The sequence below is a fragment of the Sodiomyces alkalinus genome (genome assembly GCF_003711515.1).
Source record: "Sodiomyces alkalinus F11 unplaced genomic scaffold SODALscaffold_10, whole genome shotgun sequence".
In the NCBI taxonomy this organism is placed as follows: domain Eukaryota; kingdom Fungi; phylum Ascomycota; class Sordariomycetes; order Glomerellales; family Plectosphaerellaceae; genus Sodiomyces; species Sodiomyces alkalinus.
This window is the reverse complement of record NW_021167088.1, coordinates 765023-786280: the sequence shown is the minus strand read 5'-3', so window position 1 is coordinate 786280 and position 21258 is coordinate 765023. Positions and strand designations below refer to the sequence as shown.

General features: G+C 54.0%; 5 protein-coding genes across 5 annotated transcripts; 2 read left to right on the top strand and 3 right to left on the bottom strand.

Moving 5' to 3' along the window:
• Positions 1 to 39: 39 nt before the first annotated feature.
• Positions 40 to 1349, bottom strand: SODALDRAFT_328285 (acetyltransferase). The gene is made up of 2 exons (XM_028610652.1): positions 1134 to 1349; positions 40 to 1013 (listed from the first exon to the last, which is right to left on the bottom strand). Exons 1-2 carry the CDS (start codon positions 1212 to 1214, stop codon positions 372 to 374), a joined length of 723 nt encoding a protein of 240 aa, XP_028463704.1. The 5' UTR covers positions 1215 to 1349; the 3' UTR covers positions 40 to 371.
• A 2553-nt stretch (positions 1350 to 3902) lies between these two features.
• Positions 3903 to 6734, top strand: SODALDRAFT_283352 (Pkinase-domain-containing protein; the record flags this gene model as incomplete). Its single annotated transcript, XM_028608406.1, has 2 exons — positions 3903 to 4328; positions 4389 to 6734. 2 exons carry the CDS (start codon positions 3903 to 3905, stop codon positions 6732 to 6734), a joined length of 2772 nt encoding a protein of 923 aa, XP_028463703.1.
• A 1105-nt stretch (positions 6735 to 7839) lies between these two features.
• On the bottom strand, positions 7840 to 8934 carry SODALDRAFT_53602 (hypothetical protein). The gene has a single exon (XM_028615459.1). It carries the CDS (start codon positions 8735 to 8737, stop codon positions 8051 to 8053), a length of 687 nt encoding a protein of 228 aa, XP_028463702.1. The 5' UTR covers positions 8738 to 8934; the 3' UTR covers positions 7840 to 8050.
• Positions 8935 to 10639: 1705 nt separating this feature from the next.
• Positions 10640 to 13405, top strand: SODALDRAFT_53529 (hypothetical protein). The gene is made up of 6 exons (XM_028615458.1): positions 10640 to 10651; positions 10765 to 11069; positions 11159 to 11707; positions 11812 to 12137; positions 12245 to 12610; positions 12694 to 13405. Exons 2-6 carry the CDS (start codon positions 10875 to 10877, stop codon positions 13241 to 13243), a joined length of 1986 nt encoding a protein of 661 aa, XP_028463701.1. The 5' UTR covers positions 10640 to 10651; positions 10765 to 10874; the 3' UTR covers positions 13244 to 13405.
• A 770-nt stretch (positions 13406 to 14175) lies between these two features.
• On the bottom strand, positions 14176 to 19147 carry SODALDRAFT_320380 (hypothetical protein; the record flags this gene model as incomplete). Its single annotated transcript, XM_028609528.1, has 3 exons — positions 14176 to 15003; positions 15113 to 18553; positions 18677 to 19147. The coding sequence occupies 3 exons, from the start codon at positions 19145 to 19147 to the stop codon at positions 14176 to 14178; spliced, it is 4740 nt and encodes a 1579-aa protein (XP_028463700.1).
• Between the last annotated feature and the right edge of the window lie 2111 nt (positions 19148 to 21258).

The window sequence follows — 21258 nt, the reverse complement described above, 5'->3', positions numbered from 1 at the left end:
CCCCCCTTCCCGTGACTACGAACGGCGCAGATATGACTCCTTATTACTGTTCCACCACGGGGCTGGAGGGAATAGTGGAATGGGGAAGATCCACCTTGAACATTTTACGAATCCAAAGGGCGTGTCACTTGATACTTGACATTCGACACTTAAAACTCGACGCAGGCAGGAATAGAGAGCGTCCGTCACTGGTTGACGCCTTGTCTGATCCTGGCCCTGCGCCAAAGTACAAAGAGCCGCAATGCCAGGGAGGACAATTAGTGAAGCGATTAGGGGCAAAGGCTGAGGAACGAGCGATGATCCAGTCCTAAAGTCGCCGTGTCCGCGTCTTGTCAAAAGCATCATGATCAGTACCTGGGACATCATCGTCATCACACCGCACGGTTCATGGCGGCTTCCACCAATGCCCGACCTCCATTCTCCCATGCGTCCCAGCAGTGACTCAGGACGATCGTGTCGCGCCAGAGGTCGTCCGGGTCGCTTCCCGGTGGGAGCGGCTTATCATTTCCCACCTTGCTCTTTAACCTGCCTTTTTCAAACCGCACATGCCACAACATGATGCCTTCCTTCTGGAATCCCATCCGCTCCGCCAATTTGATGGAGGCGGCGTTCTTCGCGTGCGCTCGCCATTGTACTCTCCGCAATCCCAGGCCCCCTTTCCCCTGGGGTTCGAGCGCGTACTGCATCATGAGTCCGACCGCGTTGGTCGTAACATGAGTGCGCTGGTACGGCAGGAGGATCAAGATGTGCCCGATCTCGGTGCCGAGCCAAGGGGCCGAGCTGGACATGTATGACATGGTCCCTGCCAATTCTCCTTCGTCGTCTTCGGCCGATGGAGGACGTGTCTTGTCGATTACCGCGAACGTTGCCATTCCCGGGTCCTTGAGAGCCATCCCTTCGAGGAAGCAGGAGACGTACTGCGCCTCGCTGTCGTACGGTCCCGATGCTGCGTAGGCGTACAGCTCGGGATGTTGAGCCGTCATGGCGAAGAATTTCGCGGCATGGCGCTTCGCCTTTGTGGTTTTCGCCCAGCGGATATGGTCAGCTTGTCGACCGTTGGGTACGCCGAGAAGGGGGGAAGGGGAGGTATGGCTGAAGTCTGGAAGAGAGAAGAGAGTGCAATGAATGCTTACCTGGAAAGGAGTCAACTTAATTCTGTCATTGGCGAGCTCACGCAAAGGGAAACAGAAGTTGAGCTCTTGTTGTAATGTCATAGCGACCGAATGGATGAATGGGAAGCTTCAATGGTTCACGTCATGAAAGTTAGAGGATTGTAAGTAATCTATTAGAATCATGATCCTTTTATCTTCGTCCTTAGTGGGCGACCTGTCTGTTTGGCTGGCCTTCTGATGTGAGTCAGCTGGCAAATCCGGTGACTCTCCATATTGAGGTAGTCAGCATCGGATTTCTCCTATTCTTAGTATTTCCTAGATATCCAGCGCTGGACAGCATTCGATGAGTTGAATATTCTCGTCACGCAAGGGGTGACTGTGAGAGCGGTATTATCATAAGGTACCTTAGTGCCGCTTGTGGTGACCGAACGGGTACTCCGTATCCGTACAACCATTGGTTTCTTGGGTCACATGTGTTGGAACGCTTTCCTGGAGTCTCGGCCGAGTATCCGAATGAGTAGGGTCGGCGACTTGGTAAGATGAGAGGGAGAGCTGACAACGCCAGCCGGCGATCTTCAACGCAGGTCACGGAGAAAGAAATACTTCGTAGGTGGTGTTTTCATTGGCGCCTCCGTCATCCCTGGGTCAACCAGGTGGTCGGTTCCATGTGAAAGTGATGAACGTGGCTAATAAAAGAGGACACGTCGGATCTGGTCAGGAGAGTACGTGCTCGTCCAGTAATTATTACTGACGGAAGCTCATCGGGGAGATGCGTATGAAGTATTTCGTACCATAGGACGATCACAGTATGTACACTTATCGTAAGGTACCTACCTTACGCAGACCAACATCACGTCAATATTATTGTGGCGGTCTGTTATGGGTGGTGGAAAATGCGGACCATAAGGCCAGGAACCAAAAATGGAACGGCGGTCGCAGGGATGGATCGTGAAACATGCAACGCGAACGGTTTCATATCGTGCCCCATTTAGCGCCAAGCCTCCACCCCCACCGAGCTACCTCCCACGCGTCGCCGTTTAATACCTTACGGGCTACACATATTCGTCCATAATTACTTCGTGTGCCGTGTAATTAATTCCTTTGTGGTACTTCCTCTCCTGTGTGCCCAGCTTGAGAACTTCTCCGCTTGGCGTCGTAACTGGACACCGATCTGAACGCCGAAAGGATGGAAGAAATGGCCGAAGGACCAATCGTCGACTGCCACCGGGACGGACAGGCCATCAGACGCGACTTCTTCGGCTCAGTGTGTTGCAGGTTGCGAGAGTTATTTTATGGTTCTGGCATCGTGGTGGCGTTCGGCAGTGAACGTATCATATCGCATCGTCCATCCGCATCACGATTTGGATCCAGTCCTACTGTTGCTGATGGAACGAATGGAATGGGTCGAAGCTCTGAGTCGGATTGACGGGATGACAACACGGAGGTCATTATATACGGTGTAATATTATAACAGACAGGGTTATCAATATACACAAGATGGACTGGCACTACCGAATGCTTAGTTAGGTAAGGTACCTTAGGCGACGGACAGCCAGTCGTGCTCGGCTTTCATACTTGGCGGATCCCCCCAACTAGGTCTCCCGGCATACTGCACGGTTATACCGACCCGGTGAGCCGTTTTTGCCTCAAGGCAGAGGTGGTGAGGTGTACCTATTGTGATCCGTTTGGAATTGTAGTACTTGGTATTCTATCCCTTACACCATCAAAAAAATCAGAATCCCTTTGTTGAATGATGTGCGAGGAAGATCTCTCTCACCTTCCCGGCTCTCTCGTGAACTTGATACGGGAGCGAAAATAACAATTGCATGTCCTGACCCTATCTTCGGATGACCGATGTCGATATATTCGTGCGAAGTACTCCGGTACTTCGTATTGACGCGCCGTCATCGTCGTTTCACCCCGGAAGAAAGCGCGAGCCGGGCAGGGGTATTATCCCTTTACCTGTGACACTGGGAGCGCTCACGCTGGAGACGAGCCCCTGGACGGAGTACACACTAGGTACGAATGGCCTCAGGAACGGGTCAACGGAGACCAATCGCTGCACCCCAATAGAGGCGAGATCGGCTCGTTAGGTACAACGTAGGCTCAGGAAGGTACCTGAGTTAAGGTAACTAACGATTTCGACGCTGTGTTAGGGCAGGTGAACCTGAGGTGGCCCTTTTGGGGCGGTGGAACAGTGGAACCACCAGAGGATCGGATGGGGGGCTCCTCCTTCCTGAAGAATCCCCTTCGTCTTACCTTGTCGCCCATCTTCATCGTCCTCAAAGCAACCTACCTAACGGAGGTCAAGTCCGCCAAGTGACCACACTCTCCGAAGGACCAGGCCCTTTCTTTCTTTTTTTTCCCTCTCTTCACCTACGTCCCGCGGTTCCTTGTTCTTTTATTTCGTACTTTCTCTTTTCAACCAACCCTGTTTCCCAGGTCTAGGTATCCCGTGCCTACCTTAGGGATTATCATCAACATCCGTTTCCCTTTCTCTACGCCTCTTCCTCCTCCCCTCCCTCGCTGTTTCACTCCACTGATCATCAGGCCTCCGTGTCCTGGTGCTATTTCTCTGTTCTGAGTTGTTTCTCGGCTCGATTTCCCGGTTTGGGTTTTCCCTAAGTTCCCTTCCGAGCCATGCTTCGTGAAACGAGACTCGGGAGATATTGATTTGGCCTCCGATCACCTCAAAAATATTTCTCACCTCTCGCCGAGAACCTTCAACAACACACTCGTGGGTTTCCGTCACGATTTCTCGCTACGCCACCATCAACATATAGGGACAAAATGGCCATGCTAGCCCCGAAGACGGCATTCCCGGCCTCGCTAGGTGCGAACGGCTCGAACATGGTCTCCAACGTCGGCCCTTCTTCCGTCGCCCCGTCTCGTAGAACGCCTGCCGTTCATAATACCACGTCTTCTTTTGCTAGCCCGACCGAATCCGAATCCGACTTCGACGACGATGACTCCAACTCCGACGCTGTCAAGAACTGGGATGAAGACCGCGTCTGCGACTATCTCCGTAGTGTGAAGTGTGGCGAGTACGAGAAGTTATTCCGCAAGAACCATATCAATGGCGAAAACCTGCTCGAACTGGATAAGGATGTTCTTAAGGAGATGGGCGTGGAAAAGGTCGGAGACCGTGTGCGGTTGTTTCTCGGCATCAAGAAACTCAGGACAAAGGCGTATGCGAACCAGAAGAAGAGAAATAGGGTATGCCAGTCGTCTACACTCCGTCGTGGGCCCAACCGGTCTAACAAACAACTTTTGCAGGATTCCTTTGGCGCACTGGATGTTCAATTCACTTCTTCAACTAATACTAACTCGCCGCGCGGTCCCCTGTCTGCGACCACGACCATATCCGCTCCCACATCTGGGGGTCGAGGAATGCCGACTCCTCTTGCGAACCGACGATACTCGAGGCAAATTGACATGACTATTGTCCCTGACATGTCAAAAACTTCGTCGCGTCCTAGCTCCCCGATTCCTGCCTCTGACCTGAGACAAACGCGCACTCGATACGGCCAGAACCCCAGCTACATGAGCAACGCTGCCCCTAATACCTCGAGGTCGCCCTCCGACCTTGCCCAACCCGGCCGATTGGTAACATCCCATACCAGGAACAACTCCAGTATGGATGGCTCACTGATGGCTGCCTTACCACAGAACCAAGATGTCATCCGCGTCATTTCTACGGGGGGCGTCACCAAGGTCGTCAAGATTGCCGACTGCAAGACCTGTGAGGAAGTCATGAGGGTCACCCTCCGCAAGTTTGCTCTCCGCGAGGACCACGAGAGGAACTACTGCTTTTGGGCCCTGACGGGCATCGAACCCGATCCGAGCCAGTGCCGTCGCTTGGGAGATACGGAGCTATGGCGTATCATCAAGGACCAAAAGCGGCCCGAGCGAAATCGCCTCATTCTGCGACGCGTCCCGGCGGGCGAGCCGGGCCAGGCCGAACTTGAGCGTGCGGCCGGCATTGCCATCGAGGAGGCGCAGCAGAATCATGCTCGGGCCCTCGAGTCCGTGGACAAGCGCAGCCAGCTTAAAGTCCAGAAACTGCTGGGTGAACGGTGGAACGACGAACTCCAGCATCCTCTCTCCCCGATCTCGTACCACGATCGGGAACGGAACGTTATCAACGCAGCCAAGGACTTGGAACGCCCTGCCGCCGCCACCGACGCGCAGCGGCCGCCCCAACGGAGGAACAAAGGCATTCTCCGACCGTTTGGTGGCCTGCGGCCTCCTAGCGAGCTCATTACCTCGGATCTTACCTCCTACTTCCCCGACCATCCGAGAGAAGACATCGACAGAACGGCGCGTCTGTCTATGAGAAGGTCGACTCGTCTGAGCAAGGTCAACAGTCGTCTGAGTGTTGCGAGCAATATTAGCTTTGCTTCGAGCATTGCCGACGCCCCACCCATCCCCACCATTGCAGACACCTGGCTGAGCGCGGTGAAACCGGTGGGACAGTCCGCTCGCCAGGCAGCCCGGAACACCCACGCCTACCGTGACTCGGTCACGTCCTCCGTGCTCGATACCCTTCAGGAGGAGTCACCCGTGGAACCGAATCGCAAATCGTACGTGTCCTTCGCCGATAGCAACTCGGATACTGCGGCCGTCAGCGTCACCGACCCCGATGGCAACATCTCGAGGAAGAGCTTCTTCGACGGTGAATCCACAGGCTCTGGTTCAATGGAGCAGCTGACGCAGGCACTCAACGAGGATGGCGAAGATGCCGATGAAGAGCTCCAAAGCTTCCTTGCCGGCGAGTCGTGGTCCGACGACAAGTGGATGAAGGGTGCCATGATTGGACAGGGTTCGTTCGGTTGCGTCTACCTCGCCCTCCATGCCGTGACCGGTGAGCTGCTTGCCGTAAAGCAGGTAGAGGCACCATCTCCTGGGGCGAACAGCCAGAGCGATTCACGGAAAAAGAGCATGATCGAAGCCTTGAAACGTGAGATCAGCCTGCTTAGAGACCTCCGACACCCCAACATTGTGCAGTATCTCGGCTGCAGCTCCTCGTCCGACTTCCTCAACATTTTCCTCGAGTATGTCCCCGGTGGCTCGGTGCAGACCATGCTCAACTCGTACGGCGCTCTGCCCGAACCGCTGGTCCGCAGCTTTGTCCGCCAAATCCTTACAGGACTGTCGTATCTCCACAATCGGGACATTATCCACCGAGACATCAAGGGCGCCAATATCCTCGTCGACAACAAGGGGACTATTAAGATCTCCGACTTTGGCATCTCCAAGAAACTTGAGGCCTCCAACATCTTGGGCGGTGCGAATAACAACAAACATCGCCCGTCATTGCAAGGCTCCGTCTTCTGGATGGCGCCCGAGGTTGTCAAACAGACCTCGTATACCCGAAAGGCCGATATCTGGTCTCTCGGCTGCTTAGTTGTCGAAATGATGACGGGCACACACCCTTTTCCTGACTGCACGCAGCTTCAGGCCATCTTCAAGATTGGTGGCGCGAAAGCTACCCCCACCATCCCGGATCATGCCAGCCCGGAGGCCCAGACGTTCCTCGCCCAAACGTTTGAGATCGACCATAACCTCCGACCGAGCGCCGACGAGCTCATGCTGAGCCTCTTCCTGGCGCCGATCACTTAAGTTCCCAAGGTTGGATGGTGGTCATGTTCTCGCTATTGAGGACCTCTTCACTCTCGCAGAGAAAGGCTTGGGAGTCTGTTGAAACCGACGTGCTGCTCTTGATACACCATCTACATCGGTCTTACGACGAGATTCCCTTTTCTTCTTCTTTTCTTATTCTTTTCTTTTTTTTTTCTGATACGTTCGCGTGGCCGCTGGGCGGAACACGATGATTACACCGCATCATGGGATATGAGACATGTCTTTTCTTCTTTTCTTCTTCTTTTTTTGGCCTCTTAGTTTCTGGAGGTATTTGCATCTTTTCTCGGCAATACACAGGTTCAGGACCGGCGAAAAACGAGAAACTACAAACATGGGTCTGAGTCTTGGATGGGTTGTGGACAAGGAAGCGATAAGGAATGTAGTCTCCTTATAACTCCGTATATATCTAGAATCTCAGACGGCAAACTTACTGGGGTTATTTCATCTGGCGCCCTCAGACACGTACAGAGACGGGCAAGAGAGGCAGGGGAAGCGTGTAAGATGATAAACGGAATAATCTAATGATATGACATATCACGTTGCGCTCGTCCAATTTTGTATTTTGTGAAGTGATGCGGGCTAAACGAGTGCGTGAGTAGGGACATATATTGTCTTTATTCCACAAGAATGGTATTCATGATCCTGCAAAGAACGCATAGAATGCAAAACCGTGAGAACTTCTGGCTTCTCTCCCGCTGCAAAATCCAGTCCCCCCCTCCCGGGTTGAGGGGGGTTGGTCGTCGTCTTCTTGCAAACAACGCACAGAAAAGACCGACAAATGTTCCTGGGTCCTTGTGTAAGTGGGCAGACGTCTCCTTTCCGTCCCTCTCGACCTCTCGACTATCGTACAAGCCTCCGCTTAAGTTGCTGTGATGCAATGCCGTTGGCGCATACTATATTTCGTCCAACTTATAGCGCATGCATTCGGCCATCGCATGTCTCATTCCTCTGACAATTCTTCCTCGGTTCAAAGTCCCAGGTTCGTAGTTTGGTATCATCGAAGGCGTAACCAAGCGGCCTCGAACGAACGGAAGTCCATCAGACCAACCAGAGTTACCTTAATGGAATCTCACAACCCAGCAGCCGATTTATAAACGAGCGATCTCCAGCGCACATTGATGCGCTTCAGCTGGGCCTTTTTACTTGTCCCTCCTACTTTGGGGTTTGAAGCCGTCGCGGTCAGCAACTCGAGAAGCAAAGTGTCATGGGTCTTCGCGAGCCGTCTTGACTTTTTTCGGGTTTTCCTTTTTTTTTTGCCCCTTATCAGAACACAGCACCAGGACGCATACTGCAAGTCAGGCCTTCAGCAAGTCCACCCCCGCCAGCTCCCCGCCCTCGCTTCCCATTCGTGGAGGGTCGCTAGTGGTGCTGGTCGAATTCCTTACTGAGTAGGCGTGGTCGGCCTCGGTATCGTGGGGAAAGGAGTAACGGGGGGAGACGGGGGAATCGGAGGACGAGGAGGTCGAAGGCCTCGTGAGCAGCCTGGAGGCGGCACCCTCGATATAGGCCTGGATATAGGGGCACCCGCATCCGCCGTGCTGCAGGACCATGTTCTTGAGCATGAGGACCTCGCTGCGGAGCATGGTGGCTTCGGCGGCGAGGGCCTGGTGGACGGCGGTTACGGCGGCTTCGTTGGACTGGAGGTCCTCGATGCCGCGCTGTTTGCGGACGCGGCACTTGCGGGCTGCTTCTCGGTTTCGCTGGCGGAGGTGGGCTTTCTTGTCATCTCGTCCCGCGCACGAAGAAGGGGTGGATGATGTCGAGGATGATGATGGAGGAGCAGGAGGACAGCAGGGATTGGGATCTTTCTGTCTTTTGGCGGATGTTCTCGCTGGGTTTGCGGTGGGTATAGTTGAAGCTATAGCACCTGATGCCGCTGTCTTTCGGGACCGGCCTCTGCCGCGGGTCGCTGGGCCCTTCGTATCGACGAGCTTTGGTGTCGAGGCGAGTGTAAAGGCCGGGTCCTCGATCCGCGTCGCCATACCGCTGTCAACGAAAGACGCTGGTCTTATTGCTTATTCCAAGTTGGTTTCGCTTGCTTTGGTTCGCTGGGGTCGCTTCATGGTGGCCATATACGACAATGGCTCAACCGAGTCGTCCCATGGGTTTTCTGCCGGTATAACTAAGTCTTTTACTCTGATGGCTTTTTGCCTCACAAGGCCATAATGGAGAAAATGGCCAACGCCGAGCGCACCACATTCATCCACCCGTCCAATGAGTTCCTGTCGGCCCATGGCCCAAGATCCGACAAGAACGGAGAGAAGCCATTGGCCATGCGGAGTAGGACCAGTTGATTAGTCGTAGAGAAATTGGTCACATAATGTTTGCGTCATAGAGTTTCGGAGTACAGTACGAAGCCGACTAAAGTTTAGTCAGTCAAAGAACCACGGAGTGTCTGCAAGGTATCAGAATTGTAGGGTGGAAAGGGGTCCGGTCTGGACGGGCTTCATTATCGACGTAAAAGTGATGTGTTGCTGGTGTATTCAGTAATAATTAGGATGCGGCACAGAGTATGCGTATCCTGTACTTCGTACCTATGTACAGTGCATGGACATCACCTTCGTACCGCCCCCTCCCTTGCCTGTTAGCTACCAGTACTTTACCTAATAAGCTTCTGTATTTAACCACTGTCGCGGTATAGAACTGCGTGTGTGAGGAGAGCCCGGAGGTTTTCTTCCGTCAGGGGAGTAGCGATACTTAAAAGGCACACGATTTTGATTGGTCCCGCGAACGGTGAACCGGTGGACACGGGTGCGACAGTGTGTGTACACCGCATGTACCTACGTCATAGTTTTTATTGCCTTCCGACGGGAGCCATTGTGAATATCCATCGCTACCTCCTTCGTACCTGCCTATCCTTCTAGAGTGACTTTATCGTAAGGTCGGCACTTCCTTCCTGTTCTCTCATCTTTTGCCCACTGCCTTATGTACCTTGTGTAGATATTTCAGTATTTCAGGATGTTATGCGGGGAAAGCCTTCACTTTCGTTTTTACATCGTCTTTCTCGTTCTCGTCCATTTCTCTTTTCATCTTCTCCCACTCTGCCGACTTGCCTAACTATTTGTATTTCGGATACATAAACCATCTACTATTCTGCCTTCCAAGGCACACAAACAGTCGAATACTCACCTAACTCGTGTCCTGAGCCTTGGACTCGAATCGAGTCGCAGCGTGCCAATCTTTCTACACCAGTCCCGTACTGTGCCGCTCCTATCGTCTCTGTCTTGAACGGGTCGGAAAGGGCCTAGAAGCTTGGCTCCGGCTTCTTCTATTCGCGGTTTTTGATAAACATGTTGAACATGCATGCAGCTGAACACAACAACAGGAAGGAAAAGAAGAAAAGAAGAAAAGTCGGTGCGGTTTCATTCCCGGCTTTTTCGTGCTCATTAAGACCAGATCGAAGAGGCAGGGAGTCAACCGAAAGGCAAGCCACAGGCTGTCGTGGTCGGCAGAACTTCTGACATTTATTGCAAGGCTACCTACCGGTGTTCGTTGTACCGGTGTTTACGCCGTACGGCGTAATTACAGAAGGGTACGCAGTCTGCAAGGCCAGGGGAGAGACGAACGTCGGGCTGGCCAAGACAGGCCAAGTGCAGCTTTGCTTTCAGGTGACACAAGAAGCAAACCGAGCGCCACGTGGAATTCGAGGAATCAAACGGCCAACAACCGCCGGTGCCAATTGAACAAACGAGCAATGAGCTCCAAGGTCTTTGTTTACTTGTGCTTCTTTCAAAAACTCCGTATACCATTGAAGATACGTGATTCTCGACCAATCGCTCCCACATACCGATCGATTGATTACCTACCCAGGTGCATACCTGCATCCTTCTTACCTGCATCGACTTCCTATTTTGTCTGAAGTGTTGGTCAAGGGTAACCAACCTGGCACCCGTTGTGTATGCTGGTTTGAGTTTCTCATTCACTCTCCCATTTCACATGACGTCAAAGAACACGGCCTTCTCTGTTTATGCTCATCAACGAGCCCCCGCAAAGCTGATTGGAGTCCCAGAATATATCGAAATTCAGCCCATTGCGCAACAGTGCCGTAGTCCCCGAGTCCCGTTGGAGGGCGCGCCGGCCTTCCCTGCCCAGCGCGGTTGGGGGCGGGTGACAAGCGTCATGGATACGAGACAGCCATCGAGACTTCTACCTCTTCTCCCAGCTCGAACGCAGGCAGTGAATGACAGCAGTGGAAGTTTCAGCGGCGCCGAGGAACGGAATACCGAAATGTCCCGGGATATAGCCACTTCGAACCGGCCGAAACGAACCGCCATCTCCGTCGCCTGTGAGAACTGCCGCCGGAGCAAAGCCAAGGCAAGGGGGAAAAAAGTGACCCATGTTCAATTAACCTTCATGCTCAGAAGAACTAACTGTTACTGCTCTCTCGCCTCCCCGGCCTTTAGTGTGATGGTGCGAGACCCTTTTGCCATCGTTGTGCCGCGAGGGACGAAGATTGCGTCTACAGAGCCGACGTGAATGAGACAGCCTCCCAAGCCCTCAAACGCAAACACCGCGCTCTACAGCTGGAACTCGCTCAATACAAAGAGCTGTTCAATTTATTGCGCGATAGGCCAGTCGATGAAGCCCAGGAGATATTCCGCCGCGTCAGGACGTCCAGCGAGCCCGCTCAGGTTCTTCACGCCATCAGACACGCCGAGATCCTGCTACCATCCCCGAGTACCGACGAATGGGTGGGACATGCCCAACTGGCCAAGCTTGACCGTGATGCCTTGACCGACAGCGCGATCAAGGTCTCGGCACGCCCGTGGACCAGCGTTGTTGGTGATGGCCTCGTCTCTGAGTTGATCACCAGCTTCTTCGTATGGGACGACACTTACTGGTTCGCATCGGTTGACCGAGACGCCTTTCTTGAAGATATGGCTACCGGAGATGTCCGAACAGCGAAGTGGTGCTCTCCCTTCTTAGTAAACGCCATTTGCGCCCTGCGATGTGTGCGCCTCCCCCGACTGCCCACGAGCTATCACGAATGAAGCAAAAACTGAGTATGTGCTAACTCTTTTTTTTCCTATTCTCTCTCTTTCTTCCTTCTTCACAGCATTTCGTGGACCGTGCGAAGCAATTTGGCGCCATCACGCGACAGAACATGGCCGAGCGATTTTTCGAAGAAGCAAAAAGCCTGCTTGACCGGGAACAGGGCCGCTCCTCCCTTCCGACGGCCCAGGCCCTGGCCATAATGTATTTTGTCGAGGCGGGCCTGGGGAGGGATCGAGCCTCGCAGCTATACCGCTTCGCCGCCCTCGCCATGATCAGTCGCCTAGGACTCGAGCGACGCTTCACAGCGCTTAACGAGAACGACCCCGGCGTCTCGAAAGAGAGGCGAGCAATTTCGCGTGCCCTATGGGGCCTTTACCTACAAGAGAGGTTGGTTGGTTGATTAGGTTGGCCTGATTTCACCAAGGTCACCCCCCTTCCCCCCTTTCTTCGCCTCTCCTAATACGAATCTGTTGCTTACCGCCACCGTTTCTCAGCCGTGTCGCTTTTTATTACTATCAGCCGTCTATTCTCCCTTTGCCTCGGGTGCCGAAATTGTTCGACTATGGGGGGGCCGCCGCAGCCGATAATGGCATGGCGAATGTCGACGTCCTGGGTCAGCCGTTGGAGGAATCGTCGGACAAGATACCCCTGGTTCCCGGCACGCTCACCCTTAGTTGTGAGTTGTCTCAGCTGTGGAATGAATTGATGCAGCATTTAACTGCGCCACAAACCGTCAGAGGCAGCGACTATGATGTCCGCCTAAGAAAGGTCTTCTACACGAGACTAAGGCGCTTCCGGGAAGACCTGTCGGGGAGATTCAGGGTCGAGAACAATTTTACACCATCAACCTGCTTTATCAGGTATGACTTTCTTGCCGTGATAGGGGCGGCATGCATTAGGACAACAGGGTGCCTTATTAACTTATACTTGCCTCTTTTTCCAGGATGCATGAGAACGAGGTTGCACACACAATCCTTCAGACCCTCCCTTACGAAACCCATTTCGAAACGCCTTTCACCTCCCGCGGAACTCTCGTCAAAGATCTTGTCCTCGAACACTGTCGGAGTGACATAGAACTGGCCGAGGTCTACCTCCAAAAGTGGCCTTACGAGGCCATGAGCTCCCGCGTGCTTCATGTGGCCACACAGACACTTGTTCCCATCCTCGACGACCCAGTAACGCACGATCTCTTCACAAGGGGCTGCGTCATGATGCGCCTTGCTTCCCGCGTCATGAAGGTTATGGGTCGCATGCTTCAGGCCGTACAGGCCCTGGCATGGGCTCTGGATAAGCCCATCCCGGTAAGCGCGCGGGTATACCTTGAGGACTGGGGCCAGGATGCCGTCGAGAAAGACCTACCCGTCTCCTTTGTGCTACCTCAGCGAGAAGAGATCAGGAAGCTGCTGGCCTCTGGTGTCGAGGATACTGATGTGGAAAGTCTCGAGGGGCAGCTCGGGGTATTAATCGAGAAATGGGCCAAGTTACGCCCATGAATGAGCACACCCGGGACATAATAGGTGCCGCAGCCGGGCCTTTCTTTTCAGCGGTTAAGTGCTGCATGTCTCCTCGCCATTTGCCGCACATGTCACCGAGCCGTATGTTCGTTCCCTCCTCCCGCTGCAGATATGGAGTCGAAAAGAGTCAGATGGATCGGCATTCGGGTGACCGGGAGGCGGAGGGACCGGCTCCCCAGCAGTAGAATTCGGTAGGTCGCCACAAAGTTAAGAGTAGAGAACCCCCCTGGGGCTGGCTTCTGGCTTCTACATAGTTGCGCATAGGAATGCAGTCTGGCATAGGATTGCCGTAGTTCTCAGGCATCACCAAGTAAATTCAAGCTTGTTCATCTCCCTGCTACCATTACTTGCTATTATGCCCTTCAAGCCAAACTGCTTAGCAGGATATACCCGCCCTGATAACGAAAACCACCTTGAACCTGGGCCCCGGCCATCCGATTTTCGCCTCGGTATCAAACAATGGGCCTCAGCATTCCCTTTCGCTTGCGTTTTATTCCTCCCTCCTGCAGCTTTCCTGACTGATGCAAAACTCGCGTACCATTCCTGAAGAAGATCAAAGAATGTAGCCCACCCAACCATAAGAATGCGATAAAAAAGAAGAGTCACATACTCACACAGGCATATTATGTGAGAGGGAGAGTGAGATACGACTTGGCAGCTTGTTTCACCTCATCCCCCATCGCATAGAAGGCCTGGATCTGGATGCCCCCGCATCGTATAAAACCCATCCCACGAAGAAACGCCCCGCTCTCCTACTAAGTCCATCTGGTTGCGTTTGAATCGAATGATGGTCGGGGTGAAACTGGGCTGGAATAAAATATGACCCAGACAGTCCACGAGTCGAAATCCAAGCCAAGTTTCAGTGTCTTCCTCCCTTTTCCCCTGCTGTTCCAACAATCCGGACCTATGAATCAATCCCCGTCAAACTCCGAATCGCTGACTTCCCTGGCAGCCGGCCTGGATGCCCTGGTTCGGGTTCCAGCAGAGGCCGCAGCTTGCTGCTTCTTGCCGGGGGGAGGCGGTTTCTTGACAGCCGGTCGGGACGGAAGCTCCGCCGACGCGGCATTCCGGCCCTTTCTGCCGGTCGACCGGGTCCGTGCTGTGGTGGGTGATGTGCCCTCATCGCCCTCTTCGTCTTCTTCGTCCTCCTTATCCGCCTCTTCGCCGTCGTCTTGCGGTTCCGAGAGGACGGAGGATTCGGGCTCAGACAAAACGGACGAGTCGTCATCGTCTCGGTCCTCGGCTTTCTTCTTCGCCGCCTTGGCTTTTGCAACAGCCGTCGCCGCCGCCGCCGTCCTCTTCTTCTTCTTCTTCAACGCTGGCTCAGCTTCGTCGTCTTCCTGCGTGATATCTGATCCCGGTTCCTCCCCAGACACCACGTCACCGTCGTCTCCTTCTGCCGCGCTTTTCTCGCCTCCTCCTCCTTCTTCTCCTTCATACTCCCACTCTGCCACGCCCTCCCACATCTCGGCATCGTCTTCGGAAGAATGTCGCTCTTGATAAGCCGACGTGCTCTTCCTGCTGCGCCCGCTTCGCCTGCGTTCTCCCTCGTCCATGGCGAGTTCGGATTCCTTTCGCATCTTAGGCTTGCTGGATTTGGGTTTCGGTTTGGGCTTGGCAGCCGGCTTGCTCTTCTTGGATGCTATAGTCGCCTTGGTGGTCTGGGGTTTAGGTTCCTTGGTGCGAATCCTCTTCGCCGCAGAGCCGCCTTCGCCGCGGTCGTCGGTTGTCTTGCGTTTCTGCGGGACGGTGAGATGCGCGTTAGCATGCGCCACATGCCGAAAAGGGGGGGGGGGAGAAAAGGAAAACAGGCGGATATTGTTCTTATTTCAGGGGGAGGTCGCTTACCTTTTTCTTGTCGACCGACCTCAGAACCTCATCCAGTCTGTTCTCGATTCCATCGGGGATATATAGCTTTCTCGCCACTTCTTGCGCAACATCGTGGCTCGGTAGCGCCGCGTAGAGACCCATTGGCAAGCCCACCTTCCCGGGATACGCCTGGAAACTCCAGCCCTTCTTCTCTTGCCATTTCCTGATCACCGCCTGAGCAAGATCGCTCAAGACGTAGAGGTTCTCACTCTTCTCCGGGTTAAGGAGGTCCCGGGTTTGCTTGACGCGTTCGGCATAGCGATGGATCAATCCCAGGTTCTTCTCCGTTGCGACGTGACTGACGTAGAAGACAAGGTAACGGGCATGGTCCACAAGATATTCCATCTCCGGACTGTAATCAGGATGGTGCGCCAGAAGGGGTATTAACCTTCCGATGAGCGCCTCCATATTGTTCTTGTCCCCGTTCGACTGCATGAACTGCACCCGTGATCGAATCCATGTCTCGATGTGCTGCTTGAAGTCGGCCATGGGCTCGTACGCCGTCAGAAAGATCATGGTATAAAAGCGGTGCCGGAGTCTGTTGAGCACAAGATTCTTCATGAGCTTCTCCACGAAGCCGCGGCGGACGGCCGGCTCCCTGTCTTGCGTCATAAACGCAAGGTTATGGAAATCCTTGTGGCTGAAAATATCGTCAAAGTGCTTTTGCGTGCATAGTTTGAGAACCAGCTGACCAGCCAGGAGACGAAGACGAGCCTTGTGGTGGTTGGGCGTGTCCTTCTCCTTGCACAATTCGCCCTGCTTCGTGACGAGCGTCATCAGCAGCTTGAACACCGGACCGGCCTGGGCCTTTGCCTCCTCGACGTCTTCGACGCTCCGGACTCGATTGACAGCAATGCGCAGGGACAGTTCTTTGGCCCGAAGCTCTTCGTCCATGTCGGCGTCGTCTACCCATTCGGGGTCCTTATCCGACGCCTCGGTGCGAACTTGACGGGCGATTTTCTGGACGGCCATGTCCACGATCTCCTGGTCGGACCCTTCCGTCACCTTGGGCGCCTGGAGATAGAGCTGGGCCAAGCACTGTAGCTTGTTCAGGAAGTAAGGCGAGCCGTATTCGAAATTCGCCATAACCCTATCGAACAGCGATGTCGCCAGAACGAGGCCTTGTTTGTCCCCCTTGGCTAGGAGGATTTTGATGGCGTACTTGGCCGCCTTGACAGGCCGACCGAATTGAGCGTAGCTCGTGAGAGCCCGGCCGAACTCCTTGGTATTAGGGATTTCATCGGGGTACTTCTTTGCGAAGGCCGAGCAAGCCCGCAGAATGTCCACGACAGCCGGGTCGTTCTCATTGTGCTCGGACGGCGACTGTTGGACAAGCTCCTTACAGAGATCCACGACAAAGGTCTTGAACATGTCGGGGTTGCGTAGAGAAATCTCGTGTAAGATCTCGTGGGCCACTGGGCCGAAACCGTCCTTGTCGGTCTTCGAGTAGTCGAGAATGGTGGAGAGATGGCTTCGGTTGAAAATGAGACAGGCCGAACGGTAAAGAAATGGGATGAGAGTGTCGAGGGCGCTCGCCGCGGGCCCCCCCTGCATTCGTTTAACGAGCTCCTTGATGCCGCCGCGCACTGTTTTATAATCGTTCTCGGAACCAATGGAGAACCTGATGAGCTGGTAATTCCTGCGGTCGTTCGCCTTGGCAAACTTGTACAGATCCGATTTGACCTTGGCCGCATCGGGGAAAAACTGAGCGATGTACTGAATGGTCTTCTCCAGGGCGGCCGTCTTCCTCGGACCAGCGCCGTCCATGACACCCCCGTTGTATGCCTCGCATTGCTTTATGAAAGCCTCCAGGACGCCGGCGAACTGCGGTTGCCGGGCCTGCATAGTAAAGAAGGACTTCTTCGCCTGTGGGTCGAGAGACTGAACGAGCAGCAGGATTCTCTCGGCGCGTATTCGGTCTTGATCGGACACAGTTCCGGTGCCGCTGGGCTGGCTTTGGCTTGCCGAGGCCTTGGTACCCTTGCTCTTGATGGGCGGGAACGAAAGTGGCAACAAACATTCGAAAATGACCCGATCGATGAGGATGTTCAGCTCCAGATCGTTGGCATACCAGGCTTTGTACACGACCGAGGGGATGCCGTTGAGGGGCATCACCACGTCTTGACCACTGGCCAGCTCACCCGCTCCGACCCCCCAGAGATTCCCAAGGAAGGTCATGGCATCGACGCGTACTGCCGGTCGTTTATCGCGACATCTATCGGCCAGGCTACGGAGTATGGAGCCTTCTTTGTCGATACCCCCCGTGGGGCCAAGCTTCAGGACGAAATCGCGAAAGCCGAAGAGCTCCATGGTCTGGACGGCTGCTAACCTGACCCTCTCATCGCTGTCGTTGAGCTTGTCGCCCAGGGCCCGGATCAGCTCGGCCTGCTCCTCCCTGCTCAGACCAATGCCACCGGCGGATGTCGACAGGATATACCCAACCGTGGTGGTCCAAGCGGCACGGACTGCCGGCGTCCTATCTTGCCTCCTGCCGAGAAAGCTGTGGTAGGCGACTGCGTGGGTCTGCGCAAAGGATTGCGGGGATAGAGGGGTGGTAAGAGCGCTGGTCGCAGTCGTCGTGTCGGGCTCCTCGTCTGATAACCGCAGCGGGGGGTAGGCGGCAGGGTCGATGATCGGGGCGGGAGGCGGGCCCGCCGCTCCAATACCGGCAATCATATCTCCCAGGGTTTCGGTGGCGATCTGGCGAAGCTCGACGTTGTCGGCGGACAGCTCGGCCTCAACCTGAGGGATGACATTCTGAAGGACGTCGGGAGCGGCGCGCCATAGCTCCTTGATGAGGAGATGTGCTTTCCTCAATTCCTTCAGCTCGGCCTCGGTAGGACCCCTGGGACCATCGTCGTCGTCGTGCTCGTCGTCGTGGCGGTGCCCATTGGACTTGACGGCGAAGCGGGAGGCGTCTATGATGACGTCGCTGAAGTACTGGCTCACGTACTGTACCATCTTATCGGAGCACTGGTTGCAGATTTCCTTGGCCATGAGGTAGGCGGGGGGCTCGGACTTGAGGAGAAGGGTTGATTGCTGGGCGGCGTGATGGCCCGAGCGATCTCCACGCGCATGGGCACCGCCAGGAGGAGCGGCGCGGAGGAACTGGGCCATGATGACCTCAATAATCTTGGGGCTCACTCCGCTGGAGTGTTCAATCAGAGCGACCAAGATTTCGGTCATGGAAGCGCCAATGTCTTTGGCTACGCCTTGTTCGAGCCCGGTGCCGGAGGCAGTGTCGAAGAAAGCGGAGAAGAGACGCAAGAGCAAGTCGTCGGCGCCGTCGACGTCGTTGATGAGAAGAATGCTCTGGACCTCGGCCAAGGAGGCGAGAATGTACTTGTGTTGGTTATGGTACGGATGAGATTGGTCGCCGAGGCAAGGGAAGATGTGCGAAACGAGCATGGTAAAAAAGATCTATGAAGGCAGACGTCCGTCAGTTAGTCGGGTTTCCTGAGCCTGGGGCTGGGGCCTGGGCTGACCAAGGAATGCAATGCAAAATGCAAGTATTCGGGGTAAAAGGAGCACAACAAAACAAACCTTCAGCTGGTCCGAGGTGAAAGGGGCGTCGGGGGCAGATAGCTGCAGTATGTCGACAATGCAGGCAGCGACGTATGCTTTGACGCCCTGGTCCTTATGGGTCAATAGGTTGCGCTGACCGAGGGCATGGGAGACGTCGGCGAGAGAATCCAGGTCAACATGGTCCTGCTCCATGCTGCTGAGCTCCTGGGAGAGACGCTCGAGGCGACCAAGAAGAGTCTGGAGAGGAATGGGCTTGCCCGGTCTCCAGGTCAGTTCCTCGTCGAACTTCAAGCTCAGCAACTCGCCTGGCACTTCCGGCTCGTGTTCAGAGGCGGGGTCTGGCATTTCCACATCTTGGTCGGCATCTTCTGCCGCTGGCTCCTCTTCGGCGTGTTCTTCCACCTGCGCTTGCTCCTCCGCAATTTCTACTTGTTCCGGCTCCTCGGGCTCGGCGGCCTTGTCGCGGCCGCGTCTGCGTCCACGGGCCATCGGATGCGGCGTGCCGCCTGATCGTGCAGTATAGATTTGGGAGAATGCGTAGAAGCGAGCTACTAAGTTTCTGGTTCAGAAAGACGGTCGGGTCCTTCAGGACACCGATGACAGGACGAGCGTGAGTTTCGTCGGATGCGCAGGAGTGGAGGGAGGAGAACGAAGAGACGGGAGGCAAGTCGCGTGGAGGATCATGCGAGGTGTGGGATCAAAATTGGACTGATCAATGGCGTTCGCGTCGAGTACTGCAAAAATAGGAAGGAAAAAACCTGCCGCAGTAGAGAATTTGTACAATGAATTCTGAAAATACAATAAAACAAGCTCCTTAAGACTGGAGACGGGAGATGTGAAGTTTAGATGGCGGGGGGGGGAATAGGTGAAGGACAGATTAGAGGAGGGTAATCGAGGGCGGCTCAATGCTCAATGTACGAAGTACGGAGTCGTACGTATTACTTGGCGTATTGGACTTTCTTGGGGAGGAGGGAGGTTGGTGGGTTGCGCTTTCCCACGATTATTGCGACAAAGTACCAGGTACTTGAAGTACTACCGGATTGAGAAGACAGGTACCTGCATTGGTACTGTAAGGGGGCAGGGGAAAAGGTAGTGTACTATGCCTACTTCGTACAGTATTCCGTACGGAGGCACTACGTATCAACTTGTGCTTCCTTGGCGTCGGTACCTTATGGAATACCTTATGTACTCTGTCTGTGAGTGAGATAGGCGGGAGATAATACCTAGGTAATAACGCGACCGTGGCGCGTGGGAGGATGTAACCCGTGGACCAGTTAGCGGGTAGTTGGTCCAAGCTCCCCCAGCTCCCCCTGTCCTGCTATGTTACGAAGTACATATTCTCCTCCTCACTCAAGTTCTCAACCATAACATATTCCTCGTTTCTCATGTTCCATCTCTCCAGACTATCAGTATCATTTTAACTCAAGAATATCCAATACCGATCTCCTGCTTTCCAGGCTTGAGGGTTCTTGTGTCACCGTCACCGCAACATTGTCAGGTCTTTTGTCATTCATAAACGCTTTCGTGCACTTCCATTTTGGCCCAATATTAGGTCATAACAACTGGAACGTACTACGCATATGGACCGGGATGTGACTTCAAGCAACTCTTACTGAAGGCTTCAGGTGGTCTGCTGCAGACGGCAAACTTCGCTACCTGTTCGCCACATTCGTCGCGATAGCAACCTTCTTTACAAATTACCCACATCTGCAGGTCGTGAGATTAGCTCGTATTGTTTAAACTTACAAGAGAGGCTATATGAGTTTTATAATAGGTCTTGACCTGGGGTTGAGTGATTCTCATCGCGCAAGTGTCATCAGGTTCAGCTTTTTATGCCCCCATTGAGTCCATATCGTATACTAATTGTTTGATTGGATTCTATGAACCCGTCTTCCGGGATACTAGACACCGGACGAGTTGTCCATACGGTATACCATCTCAGCCCCTTAGTTTTGAGGAACTCCCACGCTCCACTACGTAAGGTAAGTTGGAACTCCTCCGATGGGAGAACTTCATAAGGCATAAGACCTTGACAACGAGAGGCCGAAACTTTCCCTTTTATTCTCTTTGGAATTGTGTCTATAAGAGGCCAAGCCAACGAATTGGCTGGGCGGGCCTGAAACCGCGGTAGCTTCCCGTCTCCGATAAGCCGGACGTATATACTTATATATATATATAAACCTGACAACCTAGCCTAGTCTATCACATCACAAAAAGAATCACAAAATGTTTCAGGAGGCGGAACTCTAGGCGGCATGCATAGTTAGCTACGTTCAACCAGGACTCTCCTAGGTCTTCTGCCCTTTTGCAACAACAGTTGTCCGGGGGGGGGGGGGGGGGGGGTGAAGAGTTTAAGCATAAGAAACAGCCAAGAGGCGAATATTAACACCTTCAACACAACCACGAATCTCATCTAAGTAGAGTCCAGCTTCTTAACTTGTCTCTAATGTAAGTACTAAAGTAGACAGTCATAGCCAACAACAATCTTCATCTGACTAGGAGATCAGGGCTGCCTGTGTCATATGCTTCACGGATGTTGTAAATTATAGATCAGCAAGCTCCTTCCATCCGCACTACATGAACAACTTTCTCCCTCGTGG